The sequence below is a fragment of the Chiloscyllium plagiosum genome, unplaced genomic scaffold (assembly GCF_037043375.1).
Source record: "Chiloscyllium plagiosum isolate Xiang-an unplaced genomic scaffold, Cpla_swu_hap1 HiC_scaffold_15, whole genome shotgun sequence".
Lineage (NCBI taxonomy): Eukaryota > Metazoa > Chordata > Chondrichthyes > Orectolobiformes > Hemiscylliidae > Chiloscyllium > Chiloscyllium plagiosum.
The window spans coordinates 36,402,040-36,419,896 of NW_028270153.1; the positions used below are offsets into that span (position 1 = coordinate 36,402,040).

The following is a 17,857-nucleotide window of genomic DNA, read 5'->3' on the forward strand; positions in this document are numbered from 1 at the left end:
TCCTACCAATGTTTCCCCGTTATTCCCCAAAGGCAGGGAAAAGTGGGTAAAGATGCAAAATAAAGGAAGAACAAACAATGTATCAACTTTTAGAGAAGTCCTATAGTGTGACATTTGTCTTACAGGGTCCAGAAGGTCCAATTGGTAGTCCAGGGCCTAGGGGGTCAGAAGGCCAACCAGGACCTCCAGGACCGAGAGGACTCAGTATCCGTGGACCTTCAGTACGTATGTGTTATTCATGAATACTAAACATCACCAAAATAAATTACATAATGTATCATTTGTTATCAATGGAGGATAAAATATGATTAACATATTGGGAACAATTTGAAATAATTTACTGATGTATCTACTTTTCTTTAAAAAGGGTCCTCCTGGTGAAAAAGGTCAGAAAGGTGACCCTGGACAAAGAAATAGCCAGGTGAAGACTCAAAGAGAAATATCCTCTTTAATTTTATAATTAATTATTTACCTTATTGCAACCTTGATCTAAATATGGACAAACATGCTGAATTGCACTTTGTGAAGTGTACTTCCATTTATAAATAATGAAGCCATGAGAAATTCTGATATCTTAGATTATTGTAAAGCTCACCACTGATATATCTAATCAGGACCGTGTGTAATTTGGATGGGAAGAGGTGTCTGAGCTTGCCTTTGTCCTTCTAGATAGCTTTGGTAGGTGCTTTTGAAGAAACGTTGCTGTTGTATAGCACTAAATCTTGTAAATGGTCCATGCTTTTATCATTTTACATGGATGATGAAGGTGATGAATATTTAAGGTATTGGATGGGATGCAAATCAGTGGGCAACTTTGTTTTGGATAATATCAAGGTTCTTGTGTGTTTTTAAACACATCCAAGCAAGTAAGAAATATTCCATAATTTTCATAACCTGTGTCTTGGCAATTGTAGTAAGATATTAAGTGGTCAGAGGGTGAAACACAGACCAGAGAATATCCAGCCTTAAAACCTACTTGCATAAGCACGTAATAGAGGCACTGGCCCAGTTATATTTCTGATTGTGCTGACTCACGGGATTTTAATGGTGGGAAATTTGATGATGATAATATCATTGAAGAAGATATGATTAGATTCTTGTTTATAGATGGTAAATAATCCCCAACCCCTATGTAGTGTGAATGCATCACAAATACTAAACCAGAGTAGAATATTGCCCAAGAGGTTGGCACATGAGTGCAGACCTCTTCATTATTTATGAATGGAACTGTACACTTTTCAATTTGTAAAATTCATTCATGAGATGAGGGCGTCATTGGCCAGCATTTATTGCCCATCCCAAGACAGCAGTTAGGAGTCGATAGAATGCTGTGGGTCTGGGGCCACGTGTAGGCCAGACCAGGTAAGGATGGCAGTTTCCTTCTCTAAAGGACATTAATGAACCCAAATGGGATATTTCCAACTATGGATTTGTGGTCACCATCCAGATTTTTATTGAATTTGAATCCAACCATCTGATGTGCCGAGATTTGAATCTTGGTCCCCAGAACACTACCTGGGTCTCTGGGTTAACAGTCCAGTGATAATACTACTAAACCATTGCCTCCCCTTTTTTGTCCTTATGTTTGTCCATATTCATGGACTGGAGTTTGACATTACCCAACACTTTGCTGGGGATTGAGAATAAACTGATGGGTCAGTAATTGGTCAGAATAGATAGTTTCTGCCTGCAGTGGGCAGGGAATAATGGAGCAACTATACTGTAAGAGCTTGACTGGAGATGCAGCCATTTCTGGAGCAGAAACCTTCAGAACCACAGCCACATAGAATTTAGCTAAAATGAGAGATTGAAGAAGTTGGAGTTGTTTTCCTTGGAACAGAGAAGGCTGAGGGTGACATGATGGAGGTATGCAAAATCATGAGGGGGAGAGATACAGTAAATAGGAGGAACCTGTTTTCCTTGGCAGAGCGTTCAAAAACCAAAGGACATCAAGCTAAGTGGCAGAAAAATTAGAATGGATGTGGGGGAAAGCTTTTTTTACACAGAGGGTGTGGTTGTGTGGAAGTCACTGCCTGAGTTGGTGGTGGAGGCAGACCATAAACACTTTTAAAAAGTACCCGGATCTGCATCTTAAATGTTATAAGCTGCAGGGCTATGGCTGTGTGCAGAAACAGGAGATTAGAAAGGGCATCTTGGGCCAGCTTGGACAAGATGGGCTGATGGCCCCCTTCTGTGCTGTATCATTTCTATGGTTCTATCCTTGGTCTTTGGAAAATCCATTGCATTCAGTCATTTCTTGATAGGATGTGAAGAATGATGCGAACCTCAAACAGAGATCAAACTGATTCATCTGTTCATAAACCGAAATCTGTGCATCAGGAAGATTAATGAAAATTACTATTGGTACTAAAATGTTTCCACCTTATGGAAACTGAATCTGAATGCTCTGTGTTTATCTGTCAACTTTAGTTGGAAACCAGAATGGGTTTGATTGTGATAAGGTGATAACCATCAATAGTCAGAGTATGGGGACTCACAGATGAAAACTGATCACAAAGGGGATATCAGCTTAAACTTTGGTAAAGAGAGAATTTCTGGGAATGGGAAGATAAAGTCATGACATGGCTTACTTTTTAAAGAATAACCTGATTGCATATGATCAAATTTAAATGATTTAATTTCTCCACAGGGTCCTCCGGGTCCTCCAGGTCCTCCAGGGGCTGAAGGCCTTCAAGGACCAAAGGTAAAACAAAAGTTATATAAACAGAGGTAAACAGCAACATAACGTAATTAGGCCTATGTCACTTACAAAATGTAAAGAAAGACCTGCATATATATGCCACCTTTCACAACTTCAGGATGTTCCAAAACGTTCTTGTGATTTTTTTGCCATGAGGCCGAATGGGATTTCTCACCATCTCTTGCCAAACTCACCTCGTTAAGTACCTACCCCACCCTATCACATCCCTCACAACCAAACTCTAGTCCCATCTTACCATGTGCCATTCCTGGAACAACTAGCATATCACCAGATTTGCCAGAAGATTAGCATCCCTGACAGCTTCAGTGTACTTAAAAGGCCGCAGTGCATCCAGACAAGCAATGTCATCTTGAGATTACCCTGCTCGTTGATGGACAATTTCTGACCATGATGGAAAAGGAGACGATACTGCCATGATTGTCTAACAGAGCCCTGGCTTTCCTGGTGGACAGGGTGGTGCAAAGGAAGAGCATCCTCTTCATGAAGGACTGGCAGATGAGGCCATGACACCAGACCCTGGCAGCCCAGTCCGAAGTTACCAGCCAGGTCAAAGTGGTCTCGGTGCAGAGGAACAAGAAACAGTGCTGCTCTGCTAGGGTAAGCACCACACTCTTTTCCCTGCAACCTCACACACACACTTTCTCTGCCAGGGCACCCTCCAAGGCTCATGCTGCGCCATTTTAACTATTGCCTGCAACATCTTCCCTCACTTGCTGTTGTTTCACCCCAACCTCCCACATTCCTAACTATTAACTTTGTACGGCCTCTGTGCTGCCTTTGAATCCTGCTGTCAGGATCATTCATTGCACACCGTTTCTAACCACTGGCTATAATGTCTTCTCTTTCATTTGCCTCACAGGTACCAGTGGGAGGTCCATCATCTGGGTGGAGAAACAGCCTTCTCCATCAGATACCTCCTGCTTGACCTCTGAGGAGAAGAGTACTGAGACCTCTTGCACCGCCCCCCACCCCAGTTCAGATACTGACACCTCAGTGAGATGTTCTGCTGAGAAAGTGTGGAGGCACCTACCAGTGAGCACATCACTATGGCAGCTCCGTAGCTGCCCGATGAAGAAACATTCCAGGCAGCATGCATTTGAAGGACTGCCGGAGACCAGGCACTGACTGAGGCCTAGGCAGAAGAGGAGCCTGTGGGTGTCGGCCATTAGGGAGTTTTTCTGCATGCAGGGAGGAATAGGAGGACTGACCTCATTGCCCAGAAGTGGCAGCAATGCAGCGAAGCATACCAGCATTTAACTGCTTCCTATGGAGACATTAGCATCTGCCATGGAGAGACAAGTCCAGCACCCACAGGATCTGCTGGAGAAGTGCACATGTTTGCACTCCATTGCCCCAGCCACTGGTTCCCATCACTAAAGGCATGGCGATAGGGGAACAGGAAACCTGACCCACTCCACATCACCTTCCTTCACAAGGAGATGGAGCAATGCCAGGGACCACCCAGCCAGAGAAGGAAGCACACAAGGCCCTTTAGCAGTCTCCTCTCGAGATGCTTGAAAAGTGGCTATGCCCTTCATCTCACCTTGTCTGCTGTTCCCCATCGCTTGGAAATCCTAGTCCAAGAGGGTTAATATGCCTCTAGCAAGAAGCCATGAGCAAGTCTGCGCTCCAGACTCAAATGTCCCAGGGTCATCAAACCAAACCTGGTTAGCAGCTGTTGGTTGACAATGTCCACAGACGCGGGTTGCTTTATGGCTGGTATCTATAGATCATGCCAGGATGCTGAGCAAGATGGAGGTTGCTCACAGCCAGCGGCATGCTAAAGTCGCTGAGGACTCATTCTGTCTTTCATGTCGAGAATTCTCAACTTCTAGATTGTTCAGAACATTTAGAAGTTACTCTCACCTCACATTGAGATAGGCCATGCCAAACTTCTTGCGTGATGCTGCACACAAATTCTTCCACAAATCTTGCTCAGGCCTGTATAGGATTCTGTCATTTTTTAAAATGATAAACCTTCATAAAACTCTGGTTTGGCCTCAAATGCATTATTGTGGCCATTGCTAGTCATCACATCCAGACGGGATGCAAAGACTTCAGAATGTGTGAATGAACTACGAACATGAATAATTCCAGAGATCAGGGCTTCACTCCTGTGAATGGACTGGAGAGGTTAGGGCTGTTCTCTTTACAGAAGAGGTGATTGAGTGGCGATTTAATAGAGGTGTTCAAATTATGAGGTGTCTAGGTGGAGAAAAACTTTCTATTGGCAGAAGAGTCAAGATTCAGAGAATATCAATCTAAAATGACTGGCTGAAAAATGAAAGAGACAAGAGGAAAATCTTTTTTAATGCAGCAAATTGTTCAGATCTGAAATTCACTATCTGAGAATATATATTAAATTGTAGCTTTCAAAAGAAAATTGGATAAGTACGTGAACAAAATCTTTGGCTGGGCTGCACAGAACTAAGTGACTGGGATGAGCTAAGTTGTACCAACACAATGAGCTAAGTGATCTCTTTCAATACTGTAGCCATTCCAAGGTTCAAGAATCAGCCCAGTGGACGTAACAATGCCTAGAATGGATTCATGTCCATGATTTTCCATACTTATTAATTACTATATACTGAAGAAGATTGCCTGTCTTCTATTGAACTCTGCCAAACCAAGTTTGAATTTTGTTTGGTGCGGGTGAAACATTTCACATGTAGCCCAGAAATATTGAAACAGAATCTGGGATGCCTTCATTCTTTCAAAATAGATAGTTTTTTTTTGTTTTTCTTCACCTAATGTAGAAGGAACTGGATCTCATTCCAGTAGATGTGTCAATTTGCAGAGGAACAAATCCAATCTTGCCAGCATAACCTCGAGCAGCCTTCCTGCTCACTCTGGGATGAGTGGCAGGATGAGATAGATCTGCAGCCTTTAATTGGGGATCTCAAATAAATAAATATTCACTGTTATAGATTGTTAATTGATGTCAATGTTTTAGGGTACAAGAGGACTGGAAGGTGCAATGGGACCCCCAGGACTTCCTGGACCAAGGGTAAGTTTGATTTAAAAAGAATTTGATTACAAAATATACTTTACCATCTTTGAGGACAATATGTTCAAGTTGTTTTTGACCAGTTACTCACAAAACAAGAATATTTCTTTAAATAATGAATTTTTCAGATGTTGATTAAATGCTCTTCTATTGTTCAGTTAGAATTGAACTCATTATCAATGTTCCATCCAAACTGTACGAATACATAGTTGTCCAGCAACTCAGGAGCTCGCAGGCAGGCTAATCAGAAGTTGTCCCTTTCAAGTTACTGTATCTGTGCAACCACCACAGCAAGAAAAATGCGAAAGAACTTTGCTCCTTAATTTTTATTTTATTCGTTCATGGACTGTGTGTGTGTCATGGACAGGGCTGATGTTATGGAGTCACATGATCATACAGCATGGAAATAGACCCTTCAGTCCAACTTGTACATGCTGACTAATTTTCCAAAACTAAACTAGACCCACTTGTCTACGTTTGGCCCATATCTCTCTGAACATTTTCTATTCATGTGCCTGTCCAAATATCTCTTAAATATTGTAACTCCACCCACATCTATCACTTCCTCTGGCAGTTCATTCCACATACAAACCATCTTCTGTGTGAAATACATTGTCCCTCAAATCACTTTTAAATCTTTCTCTTCTCACCTTAAAATTATGCCCTCTAGTTTTTATCTACCCAGCCCTAGGGAAAAGACCTTTGGTGTTCATCTTATCAATGCCCATCATGATTTTATAAACTTCTATAAAATCACCCCTCAACCTCCTATGCTCCAGTGAAAAAAACTCCCAACTTATCTAGCCTCTCCTTAAAACCCAACCCTTCAGTTCTTTCCTGAACCTTCTCCAGCCTAATTATATCCTTCCTATAATGAGGCATCCAGAACTGCAAACATTATTCCAGAAGAGGCCTCACCATGACTTCCCGACTCCAATACTCAAAGGTCTGAGCAATGAAAGCAAGCTTGCTAATTGCCTTCCTAACCACCCTTCTATATGTGATGCAAACTTCAAGGAATTGCATGCCTGAACCCCTAGGTCTCTCTCTTATACAGCATGACCCAAGGTTCTACTTTTAACTGAATGAGTCTTACCTTTGTTTGATTTGATATCTTGCTTTTCGCCAAATAAACTCCATCAGCCACTCTTCAGCCGATTGGCCCAATTGATCAAGATCCCTTTGTAATCTTAGATAACCTTTCTCACTGTCGAGTGTACCACCAATTTTGGTGTCATCTACAAACTTACTATCTATGCTTCCAATACTGTCATCCAATTTGTTTATATAAATGACAAACAGCAGTAGAACCAGCACAGATCCCTGCTTAAATTTTAATTTTTAATCAAGTTTTAATGTTTAATTTCCCATCCTTAAATGTCCTTAGGAAAGTGATATTGAACTACTGTGGTCTGTATGGTGTAAATATACCCACGTTGTTGTCAGGGAGGGAATTCCAGGATTTTATCTCGATGACAAAGAGGCAATGACAATATTTTTTCATGACACAATGGTTCATGACAGGGAGAAGAACCTGCAGGATGTACATCCAATGCATCTTCTGGTCTTTCCCTTTCAGGTGATAGAGAACATGGGTTTGGAATTTGATGTTAAATAATTCTTAGTGAAGTGCTGCAGAGCACCTTGGAGATGGTATACACTGTTATCACTATGTACTGGTGGTCAAAGGAGCAGATGTTTGGGCCTGAAATCATGTGATTTGTGAGTGTTGCTGGAACAATACTCACTTGGGCAAGTGGAGAGGATTTCATCACACGCTTAACTAGGAGGTCGATTCATACTTGTAGCTGTGAATAAATCTCTTAAATATCTTTCATATTCTGCTATGAATGATATAATTATCAGTGCCACAATATATATTAGATTATATTATAGAGAATAATGGTTTGTAAAATGCCTTGATCGTTTTTCTGGAATACTTTGACTTCAATGTTCTCTTTGTCTCTACTACCTGTTATGGCAGTTATAAACCTAGACATTACTGTTGGAAATATTATCAGAAAGCACTCTTATTCAGTTCTTCTATCCATGATTTTTTTCAGAAATGTTTACCCATCTAAAATATATCAGATAATGCCTCCACTAAACTGTGGAAAGACATAGCTCATATAAATGCATGCAGGGCTCAGGCAATAGGAACAAATGAATAACTGAATAGAAGAAGCCCCAAATTTTTCTTCCCACCATCCTAATGGTCACAAGATGCAACAACAATGAAGTGTTTAACTAATCAAGGTAATAAATTCCTATCAATTCATAAATAGCAGGCCAGGGCCATGGCTTACATTGTTAATTAGTGCTGGTTAGGTCTACAGGTGCTAGTGTGACACCTGCAGAAGAACATAATTCTTATTTCAAGGATTCTGCTTAGAGATTCTGCTCAGTCATGGATCCTTTTTTCCTAAACCAACCTAAATGAAGAACAGTATGGCTTCTACTTCAGTAAGAAAGTGCTCAGTGAAATCTACCACTCTTGGAGATAGAGCTGCCATCTCAGATTGGGGCAAGACTAGCAATATCAGTTGCTTTACAGATAACCATGGCCATGAGCCTCTTGGAATGAGGAGAGCTTCAGTCTCAACCAGGACATATCTCCAAAATCTTTCATTGTTGTGTCGTGGGGGTGACTGAGGCACTGTAGGGGAAGCAAGGAGAAACATTTGGCTGATCACTCTCTGTAGAAAAGTAGATAGAACCAACATGATGCAGGCATTATTGACAGCTGCATATTGCTTCTCAGGCACTCTATCTATCATCAGAGATTGACGTGAATCAGAAGGGTGTCCACTCATGGTGTGCAGTTTGTCTAACCATACTCATCATGCAAGCCATTGTCCTGCAAGTCATCCTGATGCTTTTATTCGTACTAGTCAGCCATACCTTTAATATTAAGGCAGCATGAGAGAGCAAAGAGTGATTAGTGGATAACAAGGCAGTCTGCTGATCAGCTGGCTCATAACTTTGCTGTTCAATCCTGGCACATGTCCTGTAAATGATAGAAGACGAGTCAAGCTGCAACACAAAGTTTTATTGAGGAGATCATTACAGTGCTTAAACCATGCCTGAATCACTCAAGTGGAGCCCTGCAGAATTCTCCCAAGGGTGTGTCATGATTGTTTATGGTCTGCTGCCTCCTGCACAACTATCTCATCATGCCACCAGCAAGCCCTGAAGATCAGGATGACAAAGAAGAGAATAGTCTGGCTCATTCTGACAGGAGTGTCAATGATCAGCTTGATTGTAGTACTAGTGAATGTCACCCAAATTCCCCATTGAAAATAGTCCCTTAAACCTCACCTTTTTTCTGGCATGATCATCATGTCATTTCCTGAGCCACAATGCAACCATAAAAGCCAAAAATAACAATTATAACCCAACTTTATTAAACCAACCATGCAATATACCTTGTAAAGCCAACTAATCACCCTTACGCATTCCCTTATTGCCGTCTATCAGGTTCCCGTGTCTGATTTAGTCTTCATTGGCAAGGTTTCCCCTGTCCATCACAGAAGTGTTATGGTACAGTTCAGCCCATCATGCCTGAACTGGCTCATTAAATGATCATTATTGCCTAGTGCCAATTTCTTGCTTTTACTCCATACCCTTGGAAATTGCTTTTATCCAAACAAACATCCAACTGAAGCTGCCTCCACCACAATTCCAGGCAATGCATTCTCTATTCCAACTATTTGCTGAATAAAAACCTTTCATCACTTCATCTTTCCTACTTTTGCAAATTTAAAATTATACCCTCTTTATCTGTTCACTGCATAGTTGACATCTTAAAGTGTAAGCCCTTTAAATATATCTGTGTCACAATACAGTGAGATAATTCAAGGAGACTGACTTGTGAACCTTTATGTGCATGTGCTTTTGAAGACAACATTGCCCAGTGGCTGCAAAGTAGCTGACAGAAGGATACTCGCTTTCAGTGTGGAGGCTACAGATGGTTTTGCATCATGACCTAAAGCAGCTCTGACCCTAGGAGTCCTATTTTCAGAATGTATTGTCATGACATGCTAACAACAATCTGGGCTGGCTAGTGAAGTGGTAGTGGTGAAGGGACAAACATTAGGCATCAGGTATATATTGCACAGAGCACTGCCACTCCTCCAGATAGTGACACAGTAATCTGTTGGAGCACAGAAGGCTGTCTGCTGTGAGAACCTGCAAGCCTTTGTGCATTAGTATTTCAACCATCTAAACATTCGTATCAGCAATCTGCACATTGCAATAAGCTGAGCATGCATGGCTTCAGTCTGAACTTCTATTGTTCAAAGTCTTCTGTTTGTGCTGCAATGGAAGCTAAAGTATTGGCCATCAGATTCCACATCACATTTGGTTCTCCAATTGTTTTCATGAAGTTGACACTATTTCCACACTGGAAAGGATGGATTGTCAGCTCTTCCTAAAGGCATATGTAAGTTTGGTAGTGAACTCCTACATGCTCCTTGATCGTAACAGCTTGCATTCTGACAGTTCCGTAAGTGCACCAAATAACTCTCTGTAGACACTGCAATCCTGCCCTGGCAAAGACCTCAACCAAATCTCCTGCAGCAAAACAAATACATGATCTGATTTGAGTGAGCTGAGACCTGCACCATCCTTTCCCCTGTCTTTGCTACCAGGAGAAGATCCTTTGCTTGGCTACCCTCAGACAAACTGGGACCCTCCCTAGGATGTGCAGCAACTCAGTGCATTCAATACTAGGCTCAGCACCACCATCATTGGAATGAGCAAGGACCATGCAGTCTCAAAGCTCCCTACATTAGAAAGAACTAATGCAGATGAATCCCTCATTACAATCCTCATTTTCAGAGGCTATTGAATTTTATCCTGACATGTCTTCTTGAAAAATTACTACAGTTTTGTGATCGGTGATGATGCTGAACACTAAACTAGTTTACAGTTTTGTGTGTTGACTCTCTATATAGGAATACTGAAAGATTGAATTCTTTAAAAGATGTAGTTTTCAAATGATTCCACTTTCTTCTTTAAATTTAAGCTACTTTGAAATCATGGCGTGGTATTACAAGAAGTGCCTTTCAGAAGTAACAAAGTCACAACTGAGCATACTTTATGAATGATCTGTGAATGTGTTGTCTCAAAAGCAACACATTTTATTAATTAAGAAAGTTGTTTGGAAAGTAAATTGTAAAATACCAGAACTGTTTCTAGATCTTGGCCCTCAAATGTTGCTGTGGCATATTTATGCATGAACTGTGAATGCATTCAGCTGGAAATCTAATCTCTACTGTTTGATATGAAGCATTGTTAATACAACCTCTAAAAGGTCAGACAGAACAATTTTTTTAAAAAGTCTTCAATGTTGGTACATTTGTATGCCTTGATGGTATTTTAGAGTCTTTGATTTCAGAACTGAAGCTGATTCAAATCTGCTCTGGTTTCTTAGGGGCCACCTGGTATCACAGGGCCATCAGGTTATCCAGGGGACCGAGGTTCACCAGGAAAAGTGGGACCATCAGTAAGTGTCTTATCGCTAATTCATTAGTTTCTTGTGTGAAACAATGATTTTTTTACAATTTTTACAATCAATCCAAGCCAATGTTCCAGAATTAGAGTGTAAAATAATTTGCTAATTCATTCATGGATGTTGGCAATGTTAGCATTTATCATCCATCCTTAATTGGCTTTAAACAAATGACTTGTGAGGCCATTACTGAGGGCAATTAGAAGTTACTTACATTGCTTTGGCTCTAGAGCCATCTTCCTCACAGGGCATTAATAAACCAGATGAAATTTTACAATAATTGATATTGGCTTCATGGTTGCCATACTGAGACAAGTTTTATATTCCAAATATATTAGATTAGATTACATTACATTACAGTGTGGAAACAGGCCCTTTGGCCCAACAAGTCCACACCGACCTGCCGAAGCGTAACCCACCCATACCCCTACATTTACCCCTTACCTAACACTACGGGCAATTTAGCATGGCCAATTCACCTGACCTGCACATCTTTAGACTGTGGGAGGAAACTGGAGCACCCGGAGGAAACCCACGCAGACACGGGGAGAACGTGCAAACTCCACACAGACAGTCGCCTGAGGCGGGAATTGAACCCGGGTCTCTGGCGCTGTGAGGCAGCAGTGCTAACCACTGTGCCACCGTGCCGCCCACAAACATTGTTGTCCCAAAAACATAGCCCACGGCCCAGTGGTACAAGCCCAATTAACATTGGCATTAATCCATTAACTCCCTTAATTAATGTTGCTGTCTAAGTATGAAATTTGTGTGGTTCAGTTGTTCATGTTTTTAATGATTTTGCAGGGTCTCCCTGGTGCAAAAGGAGAAAAAGGTGAAAAGGTGAGTGTTCTGGTTTCATTTGCTTTCTCTTGTTGTTTTATTTATAATATCAAGGATTGTACTCCACTAAAAGATCAAGGAATTAAACAAAACATTGGTTGTATTTTAATTTTCAGGGAGAACTTCAGCCGCTTGCTACAGTTTATCAGCTGGTTACCCAAGCCTGTGAGGAGCTTGTTCAGAGTAAGTATCAATAACAAGATTCCAGATTCTGTTGGCCAAATTGCAATTTATTTTGGCTAAGTGCAAGTTATAAGTCAAATGTTTTGGAGGGATTCTTTCTACGAAGCACAGCAAGATTTCTTCCCACATCTTACTAAGTGTGCCTCATTAACTAACATGAGCATGGCATCTCTCACATCTGATTTTAGCCCCATTTTATCATGTGCCAAACCCACAAGAATGCACCACTCAGTTAATATTCATTGAAAGAAAGTCATATCTTAAAAGTCATCTTAAAATGCTGCTGAGTGAGGCAGAGGGCTGCTGACAACCTTCCTGGCATTGCAAGACAAAAGTAATATGAGCCTAGGAGCTCCGGCAGATGGGCAAAGCACAGTGCAAGATGGGGATTTTGTAAGCATCCAGGTAAGCTCAGAGTGAGTGACCTGTGACAGTGAGTGAAGAGCCTGAAATTGCAGCTTGGTTCAGACCACAAGCTATGTGCATGTCCCTTGGTGCACTGTGTCCTTACAGCAACAGTACACTGCTAATTGCCAATGCAGCATTGAAGTGCAATGTGCCCTGTAAGTGGATGTGTTATGAGGATTCCCAGATGGTGACACTCATTAAATCCAATGTGTGTGGATGTGAGGTGCATGCCCATGGAGTGTACTCTGAGATGTTAATGTCTTGTGTCCAACATGGAGGTCCTTTGGAGCAAGCAACAAGCTGAAGTAAGTAAGTATGGGCTCTGATTTCCATTTTGAGGTTTCTTGATGTCCAGCTTGCTTGGTGTATTTGATCAGCAGGGAAGTTGAATATTGAAATGGTGAGTTGTGACAGTAATGAGACATTTAACAAAGAACAATTCCTCTTAACTGGTAGTTGTTTCTGCTTGTTGAGAAACTCATCTCATTGTTTGTCAAAAGGTGGCATGAGGCACCCCTGACTTTGAGATAGACCTCACTGGAATTTTCACCTGATTCTAGCACAAATCTTTCCATTTCCCATATCACTCAGACATTGTAAGATTCCAGCATCTGCAGTCATTGTTTTTACCTCATTGTAAGATTCCATCCAAAGGGAAAAGACCAGGGCCCCATTCGATTTGATATTTTTTTAAAAAGCAACTTGTTTGAATTTGCATAAAATTTCAGAGCACTTTATGGTTTCAGTCTACTTGTTATGAGTGTTATGATTCAGTGGACCATGAACATTTGATTTTGTCATCAATCTTGATTTTGAAGAAACTTCCTTAAAAATGTTTTCATTATTATTAAGCGTCGTATAATGGCTTGCAAATTCATGCACATGTACATTTTTATGTCTGATATGATGATGTATAGCAAACGTTAGGATCAGGGAAACCTTGTGTTATGCAACAATTTTATACAGTGGAAAATGTGAGAATATCAATAACCTTGCTACTATTTGTTCAACATACTTGAGCATTATAATTAAAATTAGGGCCGGGAAATATTTATGTAGACTCCCTGTTGGAATTGAATTAATTAATTAGTTTAAGCTGACATTCTATATGTATCTGTAAGAAGACAAAACTAATATGTGCAAAAGTTATGTCCTACAGACCCAGAGCAATTTGTAAGATATTTATTGTACACTTTTGTAACAACTGGCTGGACGATGCAGAATGATGCCAACCATGTGGGTTCATTTCCCATACTGCCTGAGATTACTGACTCTCTTTCTCAACCACACCCATCCCCTGAGGCATGGTGATCCTCTGGTTAAACCAAATCCAATCATCCCTCTCTCTCTCTTTTTCTCATGCAAAAACAGACCTATGGCCAAGTAGTACTATAGTGCTTTATCTTTATATCACAAAGAAGTGCAATGTTTTCTAAATTATACATTCAATTTTCAATTTGTTCTTGTAAGATTTATACATGATAATGGTATTTTCATATAGGGTTAGTCATCTGAAACAGGAATTCCCATGCTATACACCATAGATGGACACCATAGAGTCTTAGGAGCTACATATCGAGTTTAACTTTGTGTTCCCTTCAATTTGCAGATATTTCGAGTTATTGACACTAACAGATTTCACGACACTGATTCACCATTTGTTTATCAATGAAACACCAAAGAGAAAAATAATTCCTTCCAAATCTCCAGAATCTCAAAATTCAAACAAGATACACAAACAAAAATTCAAGCAGAAAGCAGCCACTTCCAGATTGTGCGGCCTCTCCAATCATAATTGGTCTGAGATTTAAGCCAAGGGTAAATTGGGAATTATTGTAGTATTTTAAAAAATGTTTTGATATGAATCATATATAGCACAATATTATATTGCAAAAAGAACAACTTTATAACAGATTGCGATTGGAATTTGTTATCTTTAAAGTCACACAATTGATTTGATGATGACTTCAGTTCCATTGCAGTTGCAGATCCTCCCAATTAATAATTTTACAGAATGTGGAGCTCAGAAAGAGACCATTCGGTCCTACCTGTCCATTGCTTATGCTCAGCTTAAGCTTCTTCCCATCTTTTACCATCTAAATGTATCATTATGACAATATATTTCCTTCTCTCTCAAATGTTTATCTAGTGTTTCTTTAAATGGACTGATACCACTTGTTTGAAGTACTCCCTATGGTAATAAGTTCCACATTCTTGCGCTAACAGGGTGAAGAGGTGAATTCCCTTTTGGATATTTTGGTGACTATTACATTATAGGACCATGGGAAAAGGAATAGTTCATTCAGTCCCTCAAACCCATTCCACTATTCAATGACATCATGGCTGATATGTGGCCTAATTCCATATATCTGTATTTGGCCCAAATTCTTTAATACCTTTGCTTAACAAAAATGTATCTATCTCATTCAAAATAAACAACTGACCCAGCATCCACTGCCATTTGTAGAAGAGAGTTCCAAATATCTGTCACCTTTTGTGTGTAGAGGTGCTTCTGAACATCTCTCCTGAACGGTCTGACCCTTATTCTCAGATTATGTCTCACATTATAAAATCCCCAACTAGTAGAAAGTAGTTTGTCTTTATCTATCCTGTCTTTTCCTTGAAGACTTTGATCAGATCTCCCTTTGACCTTCTAAACTCTAGAGAAAACAGGCCTAATTTGTACAATTTCTCCTCATAACTTAACAGCTGATTCTTGTAAATCTACATTGTGCAGGTACACGATCCTTTATCCGAAACCTTCAGGGCCAGCTGGTTTACGGAATTCAGAATTTTTGGATTCCGGAATAAGTGACAATTTCACGGTGAAATTAAAAAAATTATCGAACAGCCGACACATCTATGAGCGTTGAGACAGAATTGACGCCTGCCAGTGCTGGACCACGCTGCCAAGTCACATCTGAATGATGTGGGTCAAATTGGTGTGGAGTTGGGTTAACTGTTTGCACACCAAACAACATTGTTATGGAGAGAAAAACTTCACGAAACATTCGGATTTCAGAATTTTTTGGATTTTTGGATTTCAGATAAAGCATTATGTATCTGTTCTCTCTCCAGGGCCAATATATCCTTTCCAAGGTGTGGTCTCACATCTGCTCAGAGTCATTAAAGTGGGGATTAACTAGGGATTTTCATAAATACTGTATAATATCTGCATCCTGGTTCTCTAGTCATACAGTTATAGTGACATAGAGCTGTATAGCCAGGAAACAGACCCTTCAGTCCATGCCAATCAGATATCCTAAATTAATCTAGTCCCATTTGTCAGCATTTCACCCATAGCCCTCTAAACCTTCCTATTCATGTCCCCATCCAGATGCCTTTGAAATGTTGTAATTGTACCAGCCTCCACTACTTATCCAGCAACTCATTCCATACATGCGCCACCACCTGCGTGAAAAAAAAGCCCTCTAGATATAAAGGCCAGCGTTCTATTAGCTTTCTTGATTATTTTCTGCACCCGCTGGTGTCATTTTAAAGATATATGCACTCAAACCTCAAAGTTTCTCTGGACATCCAGTGTATTTAACATCACACTGGTAATGTTCTCCATAACCCTATTCTATCATTTCTAGGTCAAGATAACCTCACACTTATAATGAAGTCCATCTGCCACAATTTTGCCTATTCACTTAATTTATCAATATCCCTTTGTAATTTTATGCTATCCTCTAAAATGTATACAATGCTGTCTAACTTTGTCATCAGTAAATTTAGATGTATGACTTTCTATGCCATTAACCAGTTCATTAATAAATAATGTAAATAATTGAAACCCTAATACAGATCCTTGTGGGACACCACTGGTCACATCCTGCCAAATTGAGTAGCTATCCATGATCCCTACTTTCTATCAACTGCCATGCAACCAATTTCCCAGCCGTGTCAGTAATTGGCCCTCAGTTCTCTGGGCTTCTGTTTGGTTCCACAATGTCTATAGACAATTCCCTATCCACTACCTCAATCACTTCTTCAAAATGCTCAGTGAGGTTTGTCAAGCATGACCTACCTGTCATGAGTCCATGATGGTACTCCCTGATTAACTGAAAAGTTTCAAGGTGTTCAGTTACCCCATCCTTGATTACAGACTCCAACAGTTTCCTAAACACAGATGTTAGGTTAATTTTTCATAATTCCCTAGTTTTCTCCTTTTACCCTTCTTAAAAGGCAGAGTGACATATACAACTTTCCAATCCAAAGGGACGACTCCTGTATCTAGCAAACTCTGTAAAATTATAGGCAGAGTGTCAACAATGTGCACCCCTACTTCCTTTAACATCATTGGATGGAAACTGTCAAGTCTTTAATTCTATTCATTTCCTCATTGCTGATCTTTTATTTACGTTATTTTTATTCTATTCCTGTTCCTGACCAACTAGTAATTTCTCAAGACTTCTGACAAGCTGTCCTCTTTTTCTACTATAAATACTGAGGCAAAGTAATTATTCAACATTGTTTCCCTTTTCCTCATAGTCATTGATGATATCCTCACTTTCAGTCTTTAGTGGGCCAACATTGCTTCTGACTACCTGCTTTCCTTTTATGTAACTATAAAAAAAATTTCAATGATTTTGATGTCCCTTGCATGTTTCATTCAATAATCCCTTTTGGTATCTCCTATTAAGCTGCTTTGTGGCTCTTTGCTGGTCTTTGTAACTTACCCGGTGAGCAGGATCTGTGCTGTTCATTTGCATTTTGTAAGCCCTTTCTTTTAGTTTTATAATGTCCATTATCTCTTCAATTGTCCATGGCTGCCTTTTTTTCTGTGAAGTGGAACTTTTCCCTCTCAGAGCATAAACTAATTTTGTATTTTGTTAAATGTCTCTTTAAACATCCTCCATTATTCTTCAGTTGTTTTACCCATTAGCAGATTTTCCCATTTACTATGTCTTTGTCTCATCTCATTAATGTTGGCCTTACCTAAATCTAAAACTTTAGTCACTGATTCATGCTTTTCACTTTCAAACAATGAATTTAACTCGATTATGTTATGATCGCTATTTGATAAATGTTCATGCACAATTAGGCTACAAATTAAAACTGACTGATTACTGAATCTAATTTCCTTATCCCTTTGTTGCATAGGACATATTGCTGTAGGAAATTATCTATGTTCACATTAAAAGCTGCAATTATTGATGACCTCTCATAATGATCTTCCACA

The 17,857-nt window shown here is 40.0% G+C and overlaps 1 protein-coding gene across 4 annotated transcripts in view; it reads left to right on the forward strand.

The window, feature by feature from the left end:
- Positions 1-17,857, forward strand: part of LOC122560121 (collagen alpha-1(XIV) chain-like) — a 188,439-nt gene that overhangs the window by 149,397 nt on the left and 21,185 nt on the right. For all 4 annotated transcript variants that reach the window (XM_043710374.2, XM_043710377.2, XM_043710375.2 and 1 more), the window contains exons 38-44: positions 126-221; positions 368-421; positions 2,651-2,704; positions 5,676-5,729; positions 11,164-11,235; positions 12,046-12,081; positions 12,198-12,264. In XM_043710374.2, coding sequence (XP_043566309.2) covers positions 126-221; positions 368-421; positions 2,651-2,704; positions 5,676-5,729; positions 11,164-11,235; positions 12,046-12,081; positions 12,198-12,264 — 433 coding nt within the window. The remainder of the gene's footprint in view (positions 1-125; positions 222-367; positions 422-2,650; positions 2,705-5,675; positions 5,730-11,163; positions 11,236-12,045; positions 12,082-12,197; positions 12,265-17,857) is intronic.